The sequence below is a fragment of the Alosa alosa genome, chromosome 23 (assembly GCF_017589495.1).
Source record: "Alosa alosa isolate M-15738 ecotype Scorff River chromosome 23, AALO_Geno_1.1, whole genome shotgun sequence".
Lineage (NCBI taxonomy): Eukaryota > Metazoa > Chordata > Actinopteri > Clupeiformes > Clupeidae > Alosa > Alosa alosa.
This window is the reverse complement of record NC_063211.1, coordinates 7,226,149-7,243,609: the sequence shown is the minus strand read 5'-3', so window position 1 is coordinate 7,243,609 and position 17,461 is coordinate 7,226,149. Positions and strand designations below refer to the sequence as shown.

General features: G+C 43.6%; 1 protein-coding gene across 6 annotated transcripts in view; it reads right to left on the bottom strand.

Moving 5' to 3' along the window:
• Window positions 1–17,461, bottom strand: part of cdkl5 (cyclin-dependent kinase-like 5) — a 36,336-nt gene that overhangs the window by 12,031 nt on the left and 6,844 nt on the right. For all 6 annotated transcript variants that reach the window (XM_048234679.1, XM_048234682.1, XM_048234680.1 and 3 more), the window contains exons 3-10: window positions 8,037–8,082; window positions 6,287–6,423; window positions 5,498–5,618; window positions 5,173–5,232; window positions 4,077–4,167; window positions 1,931–2,120; window positions 430–510; window positions 145–311 (exon numbers count right to left, since the gene is read on the bottom strand). In XM_048234679.1, the coding sequence (XP_048090636.1) occupies window positions 145–311; window positions 430–510; window positions 1,931–2,120; window positions 4,077–4,167; window positions 5,173–5,232; window positions 5,498–5,618; window positions 6,287–6,423; window positions 8,037–8,082 (893 nt within the window). The remainder of the gene's footprint in view (window positions 1–144; window positions 312–429; window positions 511–1,930; window positions 2,121–4,076; window positions 4,168–5,172; window positions 5,233–5,497; window positions 5,619–6,286; window positions 6,424–8,036; window positions 8,083–17,461) is intronic.

The following is a 17,461-nucleotide window of genomic DNA, read 5'->3' as shown; positions in this document are numbered from 1 at the left end:
ATACTGTAGTGATAATGCTGCTTGTTGTGCAAGTGCTGATATTGTGCGCTGATGAATGCCCTGGCTAATTAATGTTAAATGCGCTGAGCTGTTGGGGATCATATTTGTGCTGAGTCTGCTGGGCATCGTGTGCTGTGTGCCAACCTGCTGGGTATGGTGTTGTCTCCATGATACGGCTTCCTCTTAGAGGAGCGTGGCGGCGTGGGGGAGGGGGGCAAGAGCCGCTCCAGGACTCGCTGGGCTTGGAACACCTGATGGTTCAGGCTCTGCTCCGTCAGGAACCTCTCTGACGCGCTCAGCTGAAGCAAGCTCTGATCCACAGAAAGGTAAACAAGGAAAAGGAGGAAGAGTTATAGAGTCAGGATGAGATGTATTTCTACTCAGGATTTAAGATTAGACACAGTGCCATGGAGGGAACGTTGCCCGTACTTTCATTAGATCCAGCAAGCCTCCACTGATGATGCCAAGGTACCGTCTCTCCAGAGTCTGTGGATGACTCACTGAAGGGAACTAAAACACATACACACACACACACACACACACACACACACACACACACACACACACACACAGGAAACCACAAAGTTACAAACCTGAAATGCTAAGCTATTGTTTTCACACAGGCATAGATTATGACTAAATAGTGCTACTGAATGTTCCAGTTGAAGTGATTAACATTTTGGGCTCAATCACAGGGTGTTAATTATTATCCCACCTGTCAGGGTTAATTAGGGAGGACTCTCATCTATTTTCAGAGTGAAGAAAAGAAACCCACAGCCAGTAGACTTGCAAAGGTTTCTTAAAATATTATTCTTCCACAGGCATAAACAAAGCTTACTCACTATAGAGTAAGTGCGGCCTTTCAATGTATTTAGAATGATTTCTACTGAAATGAGTAATGCGTGTGTGTTAGGGAGGTGTAGAGAGAGAACTGGTGTGTTATAGAGAGAGAGAGTGAGAGAAAGAGAGAGAGAGAGAAAGAGAGAGGTGGAGAGAGAAACAGAAAGGCAAATACAAACCAAGTAGTGAGAGGGAGGGAGAGAGAGACAAAGAGAGAGAGAAGGAAAGAGGAGAGACAAAGAGAAAGAGAGGAGAGAGAGAAGGAGTGAGGAGAGAGAAAGAGAGAAGGAAAGGGGATATGTCTGAGAGAGAGAGAGAGAGAGAGAGGGAGAGAGAGAAGTGGAAAGTGGCGTGTTGCAGAGAGAAATATAGAGAAAGAGAGAGAAGTGGTGTGTTGCACAGGAGAGAGAGAGAGAGAGAGAGAGAAAAGAGAGAAGTGGTGTGTTGCACAGGGAGAGAGAGAGAGAGAGAGAGAGAAAGGGAGAGAGGTGGTGGCAGAGAGCTCAGCAGCTCTACAGTGAGTCACCAGCTGGGAGCCGAGCCACGAAGACCAGGGAAGAGAAGGACACGACAAGACCAAGCAGACAGAGGGAGGGAGAGAGGGAGCATGGAGGAGAGGAAGAGAGGAGGAAGAGAGAGAGCATGGAGGAGAGGAAGAGAGGAGGAAGAGAGAGAGCATGGAGGAGAGGAGGAGAGGAAGAGAGGGAACCTGGAAGAGAGGAAGAGAGGGGGCTTGGAGGAGAGGAAAAGAGAGGGAGGAAGAGAGAGCATGGAGGAGAGGAGGAAAGGAAGAGAGGGAACATGGAAGAGAGGAAGAGAGGGAGCATGCATGGGAGAGAGGAGTAGATCCATCGGGAACATGGAAGAGAGGAAGAGAGAGAGCATGGAGGAGAGGAAGAGAGGAGAGGAAGAGAAGTTGTCAGGACCTACCCACATGCCGTGTAAGAGAGAGAGCATAGAGGAGAGGAAGAGAAGAAGAGAGGAGAGGAGGAGAAGTGGTCAGGACCCACCCGCATGTCGTGTAAGAGAGAGAGCATAGAGGAGAGAAAGAGAAGAAGAGAGGAGAGGAGGAGAAGTGGTCAGGACCCACCCGCATGCCGTGGAAGCGTGAGTTGTTGTAGAAGAGCTTCATCTGCTCTGGAGGCAGCGGACCCAAAACCTTCTGGATGGTGAAGAGCTGGTCGATCTCACTTTCACCTGGGAACAGGGGCTGGCCATCACTGAGCTCCCCCAGGATGCAGCCCACCGACCACATGTCCACAGCCTTCCCGTAGGGGGCGCTAGAGGAGAGAGATGGGAACAGTGAGATCAGGAAGAACAGATCATTCATTATGTCAGAGATTATATCTTTTTTTAAAGTGTATTTTTTGGGGTTTTGCCTTTATAATGGCAGAAAAGTAAAGACAGGGACAGCAAGCGAGTGGGAGAGAGAGATGGGATGGGGTCAGGAAATGACCCGGGTCGGACTCAAACCCAGTTCCCCGTGGGCACTTGGGCCGGTATGTGGTATGTGTGTGCATCTGTCGCCAGATGTTCAGTGTAATTTTTCTTGCCAAGAAAATATAGTTATTTTATGATGTCTTCCAAACTGATCCAAACTCATTATTTTAATTTCAGAATATTTTTTTACCATGTTTAATTTTTACATTACATTACATTTGGCTGATGCATTTTTAGCCAAAGCCAATGTTTTTATTTTTAAGACTAAAAAAGAAAACGAAACAGTTACACTCCCTTAGGCTGTTAAGATATGAGATAATTTTCTTTCCAAAATTCTCTTTACATTGTTGCTGGATGATACGTAACCCTCGCAGACAGAAGGCCACTCTATGAATCTCTTATTTCCAATCTGACTGAGGACTCAGATCAAAGCATTCCAGCCTGGCAGTGGAACTGAGTGACTGCAGAGACATGATGGATCAATGCACACCAAATCAGTCTAAGGACAGGGATGAGCCAGCAGAGGGAGGGTGAGATTCAACAGACAGAAGGGGTAACAGATAAAGAGTGAGAAAGAGCGAGAGAGCAAAGAGAGAGAGACAGAGAGAGAGAGAGAGAAGGAAGGAAGGAAGGGGGAAGAGAGAATGAGAGGCGTTTGGAAGACACATATTTGAGCGGAGAGGCTGAGACGAAGGCAGAGAATATTTGCGTGGGCGGAATTTAAATGCCAAACATTTTCAAAGACACTGAGACAGTGAGAGAGAGAAAGAAAAATGACAGAAAGAGAGAAAGAAAAGGAAAGAGTAAGAAAAAAAGAAAGATAAAAATGCCTCTGTTTATTTACGTATTCAGTAGGGAGGTGGTGCGAAAAATATAAACGATAAAATGTCGGCAAGCTCAAAAGAACGTTTTCAACCTTCCCCTGATTTTAGTGTCTCACAAGCTCAGTAGAGTCCTCACATGACACACTCATCCCACCTCTCTGCCACGTGTTGCAAAGCACTACTCCTTCAAGGGAGTAAGATGAGGAGCACAACATGGCATTTACATTAATACATTACTCTAAAACTGGACCACATCTGCTCCACACGCTACTGACATCAGGCCCACATCTCTGGGTCTTAATCCGATCGGCCAGTTGTACCACAGCTATATGAGCTATGTACCTATGTATCGATTAGTTGGCAACTGTTAAATTCATCGCCAACTATTTTGGTAATTGGTTAATTGGTTTGTGTAATTTTTTAAGGAATAATTTCTCTGCCTTAAAAGTCAGGGATTTTACACGATTCTAAGCCCATAACATTTTTTGTCACATTCAGTGATCATTTCCACACAGCCGCTAGCTGCCCATTCTGTGAGTACACTATAAAAAAAACCCGGTCTCTGTGGGCAGCCCAGGCTCTGAAAGCGGGAAGCAAACAAAGTGGGGGCAGCCTGTCCCCCAAAGCAGAAATGAAACCCTGCATGATATTTCTCTGGGAATCCTGAAGGTAGGAGTGAGTTACCTCTCTGGCATGTGTCATTTGATATATGGTTAAATAATGTACGTTTTTTTTGCACAAAAGTATCTGCTAATAAATGTAAACATGCAAACGAACGCAACTTCCTGTGAAATCCTTGACTGCGCCTTAAACTTGAATATTTTCAGATGGATGACCATTTTAACTGACCTGAGCTTTACAACTCTGTGATAAATTAATTCAGAGCAGACATGGCATGCTGCAAGTCCGGGTGGCAGGATTAGACCGTCCAATCAGGAGGAGGGAGAAAGGGAAATGGCATGGCGCTCTTACCCCAGCAGGAGCTCTGGCGAGCGGTACCAACGGGTGGCCACATACTCCGTGTAGTTGGCGTCATTGCCCTCGGAGAGATTACGTGCAAAGCCTGCAAAGAGTGGAACGAGTGTAGAGTGTTACTGGGAGAAAGACAGATCACAAATAAGGAACGTGTTGAACAGTCACTGTCAAAACCACAGCCAGTGGAGGCCGGAGTTTGTCTTCTGTGTTCTGTGAGTTGCAAGAAGTGATATGAGTCAACCTCCCCTTCCCATCTTGTCAACAATGTGTGAACGGTTGCTATAAATACAGCTTAGAAAAAAGAGCTTTTAGAACAACGAGGATATTTATTTTCTGGCAGATGGAGTACAGCAGAATGCGTCCATGTTATCAACTGACTTCTACTGTGATTATCCGGAAATCGAATAGCCATTGATTAGGGCATTAGATGATCAGCATGCAATCACTAACCTAAGTTATTAGCGTCTAGCTGCAGGACAAAACATATTGGTTATCCATCCAGCACCTGAGGAAAGATGCTCTAAAGGACGAATTAACGTCCCAATATCAGGACAATAGCTCTATCCATGGCACCATGCCACTGTTGGTGCTGTGATGGTGTAGGTAGTGCACTTGGTTGGGGAGTCCGACGTGGGAGGCATTGAGAATAACACAATGGTGGCTCAAACTCTCTGTGTGAGTGTGTGTGTGTGTGTGTGTGTGTGTGTGTGTGAGAGTGAGAGTGTTCATGAAGGATAATGACGCACTGGCAGTCTGGGGTGTGAGACTGAAAACACAGAAGGCCACTGAGTCATGATAGAGCTGTGTCCAGTTCACAGGGGCAGCCGTGGCCTACTGGTTAGCACTTCGGACTTGTAACCGGAGGGTTGCCAGTTCGAACCCCGACCAGTAGGAACGGCTGAAGCTGTTGATGCAGGCAGCTCACTGTGCCAGGATTAGTGTGTGCTTCACTGTGTGCTGAGTGTTTGAGTGTTTTTCACTAATTCACGGATTGGGAATACAGAGACCAAATTTTCCTCACGGGATCAAAAGAGTATATATACTTATACTATGTCACTTACTGTACACACACACACACACATATTCAACTTACCAAAATCACATAGCTTCAGAACATCGTTGGAACTGATGAGGAGATTCTCTGGTTTGATATCTGGGGAAATAGAGATCATTTCCAAAACTGCATAAAAATACATTGTGAAGTACACCAAGCACAGGATGGCTGGAAGTCCATCAACGAACGAAGGTAAACCCTTTTTAGCCATTTTCACAATCCAAATCCAAATACAATTCCCTATGATGGCTATGACAATGGATCTTTACATAATGCATTAAAATGCAGGAAAAAAAGCAACATCAAAATAGCATGTCTCCAGTTTTAGTTACATAGTTTTAGTTACCTTTAACAAGCTTCTTACCTCTGTGGACAATGTCATTCTTATGGCACCAGTGGATTGCCTTTATCAGCTGGTAGATGTAGTTGCGTACTTTCTCTGGAGGGACGCCATTGGGCTGTTCCTCCAGTAGTTCCAGCATATTCTACAGCAGGTCACAATCGGGACAACGCATGGTCACACTGGCAGTGTCATACATAACTGATTAAAGGTACACTATGCAGGTTTAGGTATTTTTGGCAACTGTAGAGCTCCCTCTAGAGACACAATATTATATTTTACTCTGCTGTTGTAAATAGCAATCTTCTTGTGACTTATCCCCCCTGTACACAATGAAAATGTTTTGTTGTAGAGGTGAAGGACTAACAACAGGCAAAAACTATCTCCAAAGAGCTTTATCTAGTGAGAAGGTAATGTTTCACGATTCTCGCGAGATTTGTCGTGCCGCCGTTCTTGAAGTTGCATGGCTGGTTTTCTCGGTAGTGACTCGCTACATCTGCTGTATAGCGCATGCTAAGTAAACGATTCGCCTATTACAAGTTTGTTTACCATCAAATTGGCTTCGTAAAGGTGAAAATCTTGCATAGTGTACCTTTAAATTATCACTTAATGAATTTGCATAGTGTACCTTTAAATGATCACTTAATGAATTTAAATACACAGAGACACAATAACAATTATTCTATCAAATTATGGCAGAGCGTTATTTTTATACTTTGAAGATGTGCGGTTGTTTTCCTGATTTGCCGCAAAGCTTTACCCTTGCACAAAGATCTGGGGTGCGAAAAAAATAACCAGTTATGATGCACTGACCTTTTCGACATATTCAAACACCAGGTAGAGTTTCCCTCTCCTCCTGAAGGCCTCCTTCAGCTCCACAATGTTCTCCTGCTTAAGTGTGCGGAGCATTTTAAGCTCACGCAGCGTTGTCTCCTTAACCTCCTCATTTTCTGGAAGAAAAGGCACAACACACTAAATCAGACCCTCATTACAGAGTACATATCAAGTATTAGTGTACATTGTTATCACTGATCACAAATATCCAAGGCTTTTAACTGATTTAGGAACGCTGAAGAGTAAACTTATTTGCTTCCTATTTGCTTTTGTGCCTTAAAGGTGCCATGTGTAAGAATTGAGGTAAAAATATCCAAAAAATGAGCTACACACATCAAAAGAATGAGAAGAAATAAGGGTGATTACGTCATTAAAAAAAATGACATGGTATAGTGCTGCAGAGACATCAACCTGAATTAGCATGCTAAATTATTAGCCACAGCCCGACAGGTGTCATAATACCAGTTTCGGCCATGGGAGGCGGTATGCGGGCAACATAACCGCCAGCCAAACTGCAATACACGTGTCTCGGTTGTTACTCTAGGGTAGACCAACTCACTTTCTGGAAGTGTACTGCCCCCATCTTTTATGGAATGTGGAGTATGAATTGATTTTTTGGCGGACAGTACACATGACACCTTTAAGGGGACATAGCTGTATCCCAGCTGTCTGGTAATGTTGCTATAGCTCTTTGATGCATAAAAGCTTCCAATTACAACCGGTACTACAAAAATAACCCACCGCAAGACCATGTCTTAACAATGGCTACTGCACTGGACTTCTCTTCACTTATCATACATGTCTTGAATGAAGAGGAGGACACAATAATATCTATTTACTAGATGGAGATTACCATTAAGGGTGCTTATGCATAGTCACAAAAAACGACTAAATCCACACTCAAAACAGTGAGACTAAGACTCTTCAGGAGTGATATCAGGAAATGATGCTACTGGCACAGTAAGACTATGGGCCCTGTTTTGAACGATGGGCAAAGCGATAAGTCTTATTAAGGCTAATTTAATAGTCAGGCAAAATCAATTTGATAATTTAACAGCATGGGCAAGGCCTTCACAGCAAACACTGATTAGTCAGCTCAATGCGCCAACATACCACACAATAGTTATATAGTTCATGTATCAGAACTTTGCTAGTTGATAGACTTTGTGCTTTGCCATCCATTAAAATTAGGGCCCTGTATTCCACTCGGATGCCAAACTAGAACCCTAGATTTGAGAGGTTGGAAGTATTGCACATGGAATTAGAATGGATTTGTTAAGACATGTTGGATTAATGGAAAGGAAATTAGGACAGCTTTAAAAAAACTGGATAAGTGCCAATGAGAATTGTGAGTGATATCAGATTCACTCAATACCATTTTGTCTCATCTAAACCAATACCATACTACACGTAAAGAATAGCCATACTGTAGGTCCATATGATTGATTTGTACAGTATGATGAAATCTATCTGAAATACATATGAAAGTACTGAACCTCTATAAAGAAAAATGGGCTTTAAAATGGTCTTACAAAAACTAAAATCTGCTCTGTGGTATCATTTGTGCAGAGTTGTTTCCAATACGGTAGTTCCTATAAAATTCCAACATTTCTATTGAACAGAGCAAAGGAGAATGATCATAAATCTACTGAGAGTATAAATCCACAAACTTATTGAGTTTTTCACATGCTTTTATAACTACAAATCAGAAAAACACAGAGCCTCTTACCTTCACTGTCCTTGAACTTCTTTATGGCCACCAGCTCTTTTGTCTCCTGTAAAACAGACACATTGCAGAGTGAGATAAAGAGTGCAATGGCTCACGGCTATCTCTAAACAAGCTTTACATGAAGAGCTACGAAGCTGTCAAAGTATATCCAGATATATGTGTGTGTGTGTGTGTGTGTGTGTATGTGTGTGTGTGTGTGTGTGTGTGTGTGTGTGTGGTTGTCGGTTCGATCCCCGACCATCACGGCTATCTCTAAACAAGCTTTACATGAAGAGCTACGAAGCTGTCAAAGTATTCACTTCAGAAAGCTCCATAAGATCATGTGCCACATTTCTAAAATGAATCACCTGAAAAGCAGCACAATCAGTGGCCAACTTGCTGTAAGATTTAGAGCATCGTTACAAGTGGATGGATTTCTTTAGAGTGTGTGGGAGTATCCATTAGGTCAACTGAGTGAGCATGTAGAATACACCATGTCTTTCAGCTGCCATCCCCACTGCTGGGGCTGTGGGTGTCTCTTTGTATCCCTGCGTTGCCTGCTGGCATGCATGCGTCTAATTCCCTTAGCGAAGTGAGAGGGCCTCTGTCCAAACCACAGAGGAGAGGGAGATTGGCTGTAGAAATCTACTTTATTAATATGCTAATTCTAGGTGTGAGGCTAGAGAACGCACCAGGTTTCCACAGAGCGAGCGCGCACGCAGCACCTGACTGACAGGGCTCTGACAGCGTGTGGCGGGCGGCCATTTTATTCCCTTTCCTCTCACCACGGTCAGTCCTCATACTGCTTATCTCCGACGCCACAGGCGACGGACAGGCCATCTCCCTGCATCCGCTCACAATTATCCAATCTGATCAAATGATTTATACTCCCGGTGACAAGTCAGACAAAACAAACAATTTGACCTTGATAAAGTTGTCACCGCTGTGATCAGATAGGCTATTAGAAGTCTGACTCTTGATGGCTTCCCTTCTGCTAATAATGGTTGGGTTTTGAAAGCTGATTTCAGGGTTTTTTCATTCGTGGTGTGATTGGCAGGGACTGGGCAGTACAGGACTCTGAACGGTCCACTCCCATGGGTCCGTGTCTGAAGCTGTGCAGATGGAAAGCCTATTGTTCTCCACCTCTGCAGTGCTGACATCCAACCCACCTGTAATTAGATGCATGAGTACTCTTGCTGTGGCTCTAGTGGGAGACAGGACACATTTGAAAGGGTCTAGTTTCACAAATGGCTTACTTTAGATCCATGGCTAAATTCTGCCTGACATTCACATTGTGCTGGCTCTCTAGCGTCTGAACCAGTGCTATTTAGTGCCCCCGACCTGATTTGCACCTTTAATAATATGAACTGTTGCGCAGTGCACTGTTTGACATTTGGGGTTTTAAGGGATAATTGTAATGTTGGTTATGGAAAACAGTGCCTCTGAGCAAGATGGAATTTAAATAGTCAAAAACGTTGCAAGATGCTCTCACATGCTTAGCACCACCTCCTGCTGCTGCATCCTCCCTTTAACGCGGTCCATCATTGGGACAAATGAAGTGCTAAGGCAGCACTGACACTTGGATCCATATCAGCAAGATGGTTTTGTGCCTGCATGTTTGCATTTCTTTGCCTCTCATTTTGGGATGACAACCAAAAGCAGGCAGTGGAGTGGACAACACATCTTAACACTGACCTAACACTGAGTCGGAACTATAATATAATAATAATAATAATAATAATAATAATAATAATAATAATAATAAGCTTTATTTGTATAACACCTTTCATACACAGAATGCAGCTCAAAGTGCTTTACATTTGGAGCATGTAACACAATAATAGAGAAGAGTCAATCATTATCAGTCATTCCTCTTCATTGCTGTGGCTGTTTATGATCCAATCAGTAACATATCAGAAATACTTAGTAGTATATGTATATATATATATACATATATACAGTATATATATATATATACACACACACACACACACACACACACACACACACACACACACACACACATATATATATATATATATAAGGTTTAAGGAACACAACAACCAGAAGACTGGCAGGGTTAACCCTTAACCCCCTACAAACACGGCATATGACAACTGTGACAAGGAAAAAGTCCCGTATTCCAGGAAGAAACCTGAGCTGTCTACACAACTGAAAACTCCCTGTTCCCCCTGTGACTTAACTGCCCTGACGGCTACTTTCATGTCTGGACTCAGGGGTTCTCAAGGGTTCCTTTGTTCTTGGGGAGGACAATGGGGACGGGCGGCTGGGGTGACTGCGTTCTCTCTCACCACTCTCTCGGAACACTCTGTACAGCGGCCGCGCGAGCCATCACAAGCCCCAGTGAAAGCACAGGGGCGGAGTGCTGACGGAGCTAAGGAGATGCGTTCGCCTGCTCTCCAAGGAGCTGCCCGGCCCAGGACAGGACCAGCTGAGACCGGCCCCCAGACAGGACCAGCTGAGACAGGACTAACTGTGCTGTATAAGAACGTTACATAAGCAGACAGGACCAGCTGAGACAGGACTAACTGTGCTGTATAAGAATGTTACATAAGCAGACAGGACAGCTGAGACAGGACTAACTGTGCTGTATAAGAATGTTACATAAGCAGACAGGACAGCTGAGACAGGACTAACTGTGCTGTATAAGAATGTTACATAAGCAGACAGGACCAGCTGAGACAGGACTAACTGTGCTGTATAAGAACGTTACATAAGCAGACAGGACCAGCTGAGACAGGACTAACTGTGCTGTATAAGAACGTTACGTACGCAGACAGGACAGCTGAGACAGGACTAACTGTGCTGTATAAGAATGTTACATAAGCAGACAGGACAGCTGAGACAGGACTAACTGTGCTGTATAAGAACGTTACGTACGCAGACAGGACAGCTGAGACAGGACTAACTGTGCTGTATAAGAACGTTACGTACGCAGACAGGACAGCTGAGACAGGACTAACTGTGCTGTATGAGAATGTTACGTAGCAGACAGGACCAGCTGATACATGACTAACTGTGCTGTATGAGAACGCTACGTACGCAGACAGGACCAGCTGAGACAGGACTAACTGTGCTGTATGAGAACGTTATGTAGCAGACAGGACCAGCTGAGACAGGACTAAGAATGTTACGTACATACCACACCGTAATCACACTGTAAAACTGCACAAGAGAACTACACTGTTTTCTACACAACTCATACCTTCAAGTTTAAGTTCAAGTAGTTTATTGTCATATGTGGGAGAAGGGGGTGTACCTGTGTGTGTGTGGGGAGTGTTTTTTGGGGTTTGGGGGGGATGAAATGGTGTGTGTGTGTGTGTGGAGGGGGGGCGGGTTGGTGTGTATGGTGGGGAGAAATGGGGTGTGTGAGTATGGTGTGTGTGTTTGGGGGGTATAGTGTAATGGTGTGTGTGTGTGTGTGTGTGTGGGGTAATGGTCTGAATAAATGTGGTGGGGGGTATATGCTCACATTTCTGAGTGACTGTACAAACAAATCTGACGCTGTCGTGGTTCTCTAATACACATCAGATACCTACACTATCACTGACGACTGTCTTAGTTCTGCAATAACACTGTCACATCGGATACCTACATTATCACTGACGACACTGTCTAACGTTACACACAGACCATTCTACTCACTCTTACATGTGACCATTATATAAATCTGATCACATTCATCACAAAAAAGATATCTTCAAAAGGCATGGATTGAAAATATGTACACATATTATACACTTCATATACAGTACACATATTCACCATAAACTAGCTGCTTACTGACACATATATTATTACCATATTGGCCTTTTTATCAGTTAATGGTGAATATGTGTACCTTAATATAAAGTCTTACCGAAAATATATATAACCTGTTCTCCCATACCACAGTATAAACTGTGCCCATGTCCCCTGTGAGTAGTAACTGAGCCCAGAGGTTATAGTTTCGGTTTAGCATTACCGGCCTCTTTAGGGGTAACAACGCACAGAATAGCTGTGGAGTGATGGGAGACAGGAGGGACAGACTTGTCACTAGGGCCTCTGTGGTCACCACTATACCTCACTAACAGACTAGACCCTGCTCTGGGTGCCCGTGTCCAGCTGCCGACCTCCTCTCCCTACTACTCTATTCTGTGTGTACAGGGAGGGGGATTACACGTTACAAGCTTGTTTCCAATTTCTCTGGTTTCACAGCTTTCTTCACAATGTGAACACCTGTAGGCTAGGTGCAGTTGCCACGGCTAACTTCACAATGTGAATACCTGTAGGCTAGGTGCAGTTGCCACAGCTATCTTCACAATGTGAATACCTGTACTGTAGGCTAGTTGCTAGCCTAGAAATCTAGACGCACCCTAGCGGCGGCAAATTAATTTGCTCAGCCTGTACAGTACGTCTAGTATCAAACCATAGGGATTTCTATTGGCTGACGCCGTGGACGTCATCCAATCACAGCTCTCTATTTTGTTAGAGAGTCTTAAGGCGGGCTTAACAGGATAACGACAGTCCTGCGACGGTGAACAACAAGGAAGGTGGCTATGGCTTAACGAAGAGCGGTTGTTTGAATCGGCGTTGGCCAACTTTGGAGGAGTTGGACTTGAAGTTGAGCAACACAATGCACTTAAGTCATTCCTTTTCGAAGAAGGATGTATTTGCCGCTTTGCTGACCGGATAATGGATATGGTCGAAGCTGGCCTATTGCATGCCTAGGCAGTTTGAAAGACAATTCTCTGCCCGCCCCTTGGATTAAGCGAGGTGAATGGTTCGATTCCAGACTATACATTTCAATGATATAGGATGGCCCGCCAGGCTAGCTAGTTGCAGTTGCCACTGCTATCTTCACATTGTGAACACCTGTCAGGTAGGTGCAGTTGCCACAGCTTTCTTCACATTGTGAACACCTGTACTGTAGGCTAGGTGCAGTTGCCACAGCTTTCTTCACATTGTGAACACCTGTACTGTAGGCTAGTTGCAGTTGCCACAGCTTTCTTCACATTGTGAATACCTGTCAGGTAGGTGCAGTTGCCACAGCTTTGTTAACATTGTGGATACCTGTAGGCTAGGTGCAGAAGCCAGTGATGGGCTTTGGGAAATGACTCTCTCTCAGCTTGGTTGCTGCTAAGTATAGGGTATTCAGTTTACTGACTACTCAGCCAGTATGGAGCAATTGAACAGAAATGCATAACCAACAACTAATCACTAAAGGTCCAGCCTGAAGCCCCTAAATATATGTGAGAAATTCAACAGAAAGTACTTACAAGAGCTACAGTAACAGCACATATGGAACGATTACTCTCAAACAGAGGGGAACCAAGGTAGGTGTTATGAGACTGAAACAGCTCTAGAACAGAGGGGAACCCAGGCAGGTGTTATGAGACTAACACAGCTCTAGAACAGAGGGGAACCCAGGCAGGTGTTATGAGACTAACACAGCTCTAGAACAGAGGGGAACCCAGGCAAGTGTTATGAGACTGACACAGCTCTAGAACAGAGGGGAACCCAGGCAGGTGTTATGAGACTGAAACAGCTCTAGAACAGAGGGGAACCCAGGCAAGTGTTATGAGACTGACACAGCTCTAGAACAGAGGGGAACCCAGGCAAGTGTTATGAGACTAACACAGCTCTAGAAAGCAGGCATTATCTGAGCTGAACTCAATTTTCCACTATGTGATTACAATTAGTGGCAAACAATAAGCTGAGTAGCATCTCTGTATTGTTGCGTCATCTATAGAATTGATTTCATTACCCAGAACTGCCCTACATGCTAAATGGTCTGTGCAGAACAGAGTGCCAAAAACCTCTAATAACACAGCAGCCGAGAGGAGAGTTTAATTGTGTAGGTCAACATAAAGCTTGACGAGGGACAGATGCATTTCACCATTCAGCCATTTAAACACTTGGCATTTCACCACACTGCACAGTGCGCAGCACGGCATTATACAAATGTGACTTCACCCACAGTGATATTATGGCTATGGATTTAATGAAGCGGGTCCATTTGTATGGATGTTTCAGAGAGGCCCCTGGGCAGTGTGGAACTGCAACATTACTAATGACGCAATTTAATTGAACATTTCAACCATTAGCAAACATGACTGCGGCTATTGTCAACAACAACCTGCAAATACAGTCATTTGGAAGAAGGCGCAAAGCCTAGATATATGGTATGGAGAGACCATAGTCAACAGCATCTGCGACCACCTATAATCTCCCCTTCTGTCCTGCTGTCCTCCACTCAGCCTGGACTTATCAGGGGTCTCCAACCTTTTTCCTCTGAGAACTATGACAGCATGAACATGGCCGAGAGCAACCACTGTTTTTGTAGTAGCTAGGGCTGCAAAGGGGCGGAACATTTCCGGAAAATTCCATGGGAAGTTAAGCTTGGGAATTTTGGAAATATTCCAAATTGGAAACTTTCATGAAAGGAAATTATGGGAATGAATGGGAATTTAAGGGAATTAACTGGGAATTTTGGGTAATTCATACAAACTGTTTCATATACAAACATTAACATTTTGTTTCGTAATAAGCAATATGATTTGTTTGTTCGTATTTTCGCTTAGCTTAGCATGTAAAGCTAGCTAGCATGCTAGTGGGAATCCCATTCTCTCCCTATGGTTTACTAGCGTGCTAAGCTAGCAACATTGAAACCACTGAAATGCCCAATATACGCTCAACAACAAAATCCGATTGGTTGGAACATTGACTGTTTATCACTTTGTCCAGTCAGAATCCCAGAAAATGGTAAAACAAATAAAAGAAAATATATAAAAAATAATGACATAACATAACACCCCAAACTTCATAGATTATGATCATGTAGGCCTATAAAGTTGTCAATCTTAATCAGACAGGCAATATTAGCATATGGTTATTAATCGTCCCGTTAGAGCTTATGCAAAATGAAGTACACCCATTTGAATGAGGATAAAAGTGACGACAAGCCCATAACTGGGCAACTCTGTTCACAAACAAAGTTTCACACCAGTTATTCCCACATGAGATGACGTTTTCACTGGGAATTTTTTTCCCATGCACATGAACGAACTATAGGTTTCCTTGATGTCTAGTAGCTTATGCTGATTGCTGTGTGCATGTGATTGACGTATGTGCAGGGTAGAGATTTGAATGAAATTGCAATAAATCAGGTTGTTTTAACTAATATTATGCTGCAAGATGGGGTTTTGTCCACTACATTTAAGTTCCATGTTATAGACTAACTTGCCATATTAAAAATTCCCAGTTTATTCCCATTAATTCCCGTTTATTAGGTCATATGGCTAAAAGATAAAAGAACAGTCCCTATACTAAGAGTCATACACCATATTTAGTTTGAAGAACAAAACAACAGATATATAGACCCTTTCAACAAGGTAAACAAAAACAATGCTTGAACGTTCTATTTGGGCCCCAATCTACTTCCTCTGCATTAAGATAACATATGGAATGTTAAAAAGGAAGTCTTGTGGGGCCAACTATGATGCTGATAATGGAACTCTCTTGAAAGGGTCCATAAGACCCGACCCTTACTGACCCTTAAATGTGTTGTGGACACTGAAATACTGAACATACATGACATAACACATGTGTTATGTCATGTATGGCAGAGCTGCTAGATTCTCTTTCTAATCCGTTAATGACAAAGGGCTTCCTGCGTCAGCTCTAGTGCAGAGAATGGAACAGATGCATCGTCTACAGACAACACCGCACAAGACAAAACAAGACACGTCTGGCTCGGCCGGGTTTACAAAAGCCCTTTTAGAGCCCTTTTAGAACACTGGGAATACAGCGCTCGGAACAATTTCAACAAAAACAATGGCCTTTTCAGTGCCTCTAGTCTGGACAAGGGCATCCTTCAGCTACACCGTCTTCTGTGCAGTCCTCGCCAAACCTTTAGAGCAAGACACTGACATATGTACAAGGCCATCAAGTAGCAGCAAACATGGAGCAGAGAGCAACAACGAGGGACAGGAGCTGGATGTAAGTGGCCAAAAGCCATCTTACAAAGACTATATACTCAACCGCCCACCCAACTGGAAAAGTCCTTGACATGTCAGAGGTCAGTTACCTATAAATTACTACATTTACCATTTTAAAATTATTTTATTTTGATCACCATATCATTCCCATGGTTTGCTTTATTTAGACTGGACCATCACTTCACATTCCCCTTTAAATCCTGAAACCAGAGGGAACTAACTGTTATCACAGAAGTGGGGTCAACAGCAATTATAGCCAGCTGCACTTCCTTATCAAAATAGTCTGTCGGTAATAAACAAATCACCAATCAGAAGGTAATCCCAATCTGGACTATTTTTTGTTCCAAGCCACCTCAGCATACCCTGTTCGCCCCCACACATTGTGTAACATTTCATCAGAATGCCTGTAAATAAACTGAGAGCTGTGACATTCGGCGCAGGGAACTAATGAGGAGCCCTGTGGAAACAGTCATGTGCTTCCTCCCCGACCTCAAACATCCACCAGGCTGTAATGAGAGATGTCCCACAAAAAACAAAATAAAACTAACAGCTGACTAACCAATTACAACAGCATGCGATGAGCCATGCTAGAAAAACCATACACACACCTTTGCAAACTAGTGATGAGGCAAAAATGCAAAAAAGCAAGTCAGAGCCTTTATTTATACTCGGGAGAGTGGGATGCAAATGACTGCATTATAATATTGTTCTAGTATACTACACCGAATGAGTGCATTATAATATTGTTCTAGTGTACTACACCAAAAGAGCTGGGAGCGAGAGAGAGCTGTTTAAATGAGGAGCTGAATTAGAAGTGGACATTGCATGAAAAACACACAATATGTGGCTTTTTAGACAATGGCACTGGGTCTAGCCAATGGAACTGGGTCTAGGTTCTAGCCAATGGCACTGGGTCTAGCCTACTCTGCTCTGAATTATGCAAAATGAATCTGAGAAGAGAATGAGAAATCCTGAGGAAGAGAATGGCTTCAGGAATCGATGAAGGCTCAGATGAATCAGGTGGGAGTCTGGTAGGAGAATTAATTTGGGGGAATTTGTGCTTTTATCTTCAGGGTGTAAAAGAAACCCCAAAGGCTTCAGATAAAAATGTAATAAAATAAAAACAGACTGAAGGCATCACGTTCATAATTGAACTAAAAATTGGCCGTTGCTGAATACATTCTTGTTGGGTCTACATGAATGGTGTGCCTGATGTGACTAAAATATTTCATTTTTGTATTATGCTAATTAATACTAATGCTAATTGTGTGTATGGTAATGCTTAATATCCAGTGATCTCTTGTTCACCCTCTTCCTCCTCCTTGTTCCCAGGACCTTGTATGTCCTGTGACTGATGCGCCATCTCTGCTGGTCCTCTGCCAGACTCTCAGTCCCAGAGGTCACCAGAGCAATGAGCCCTGTCGCAGCAGATCCCCCAGAGCCTCC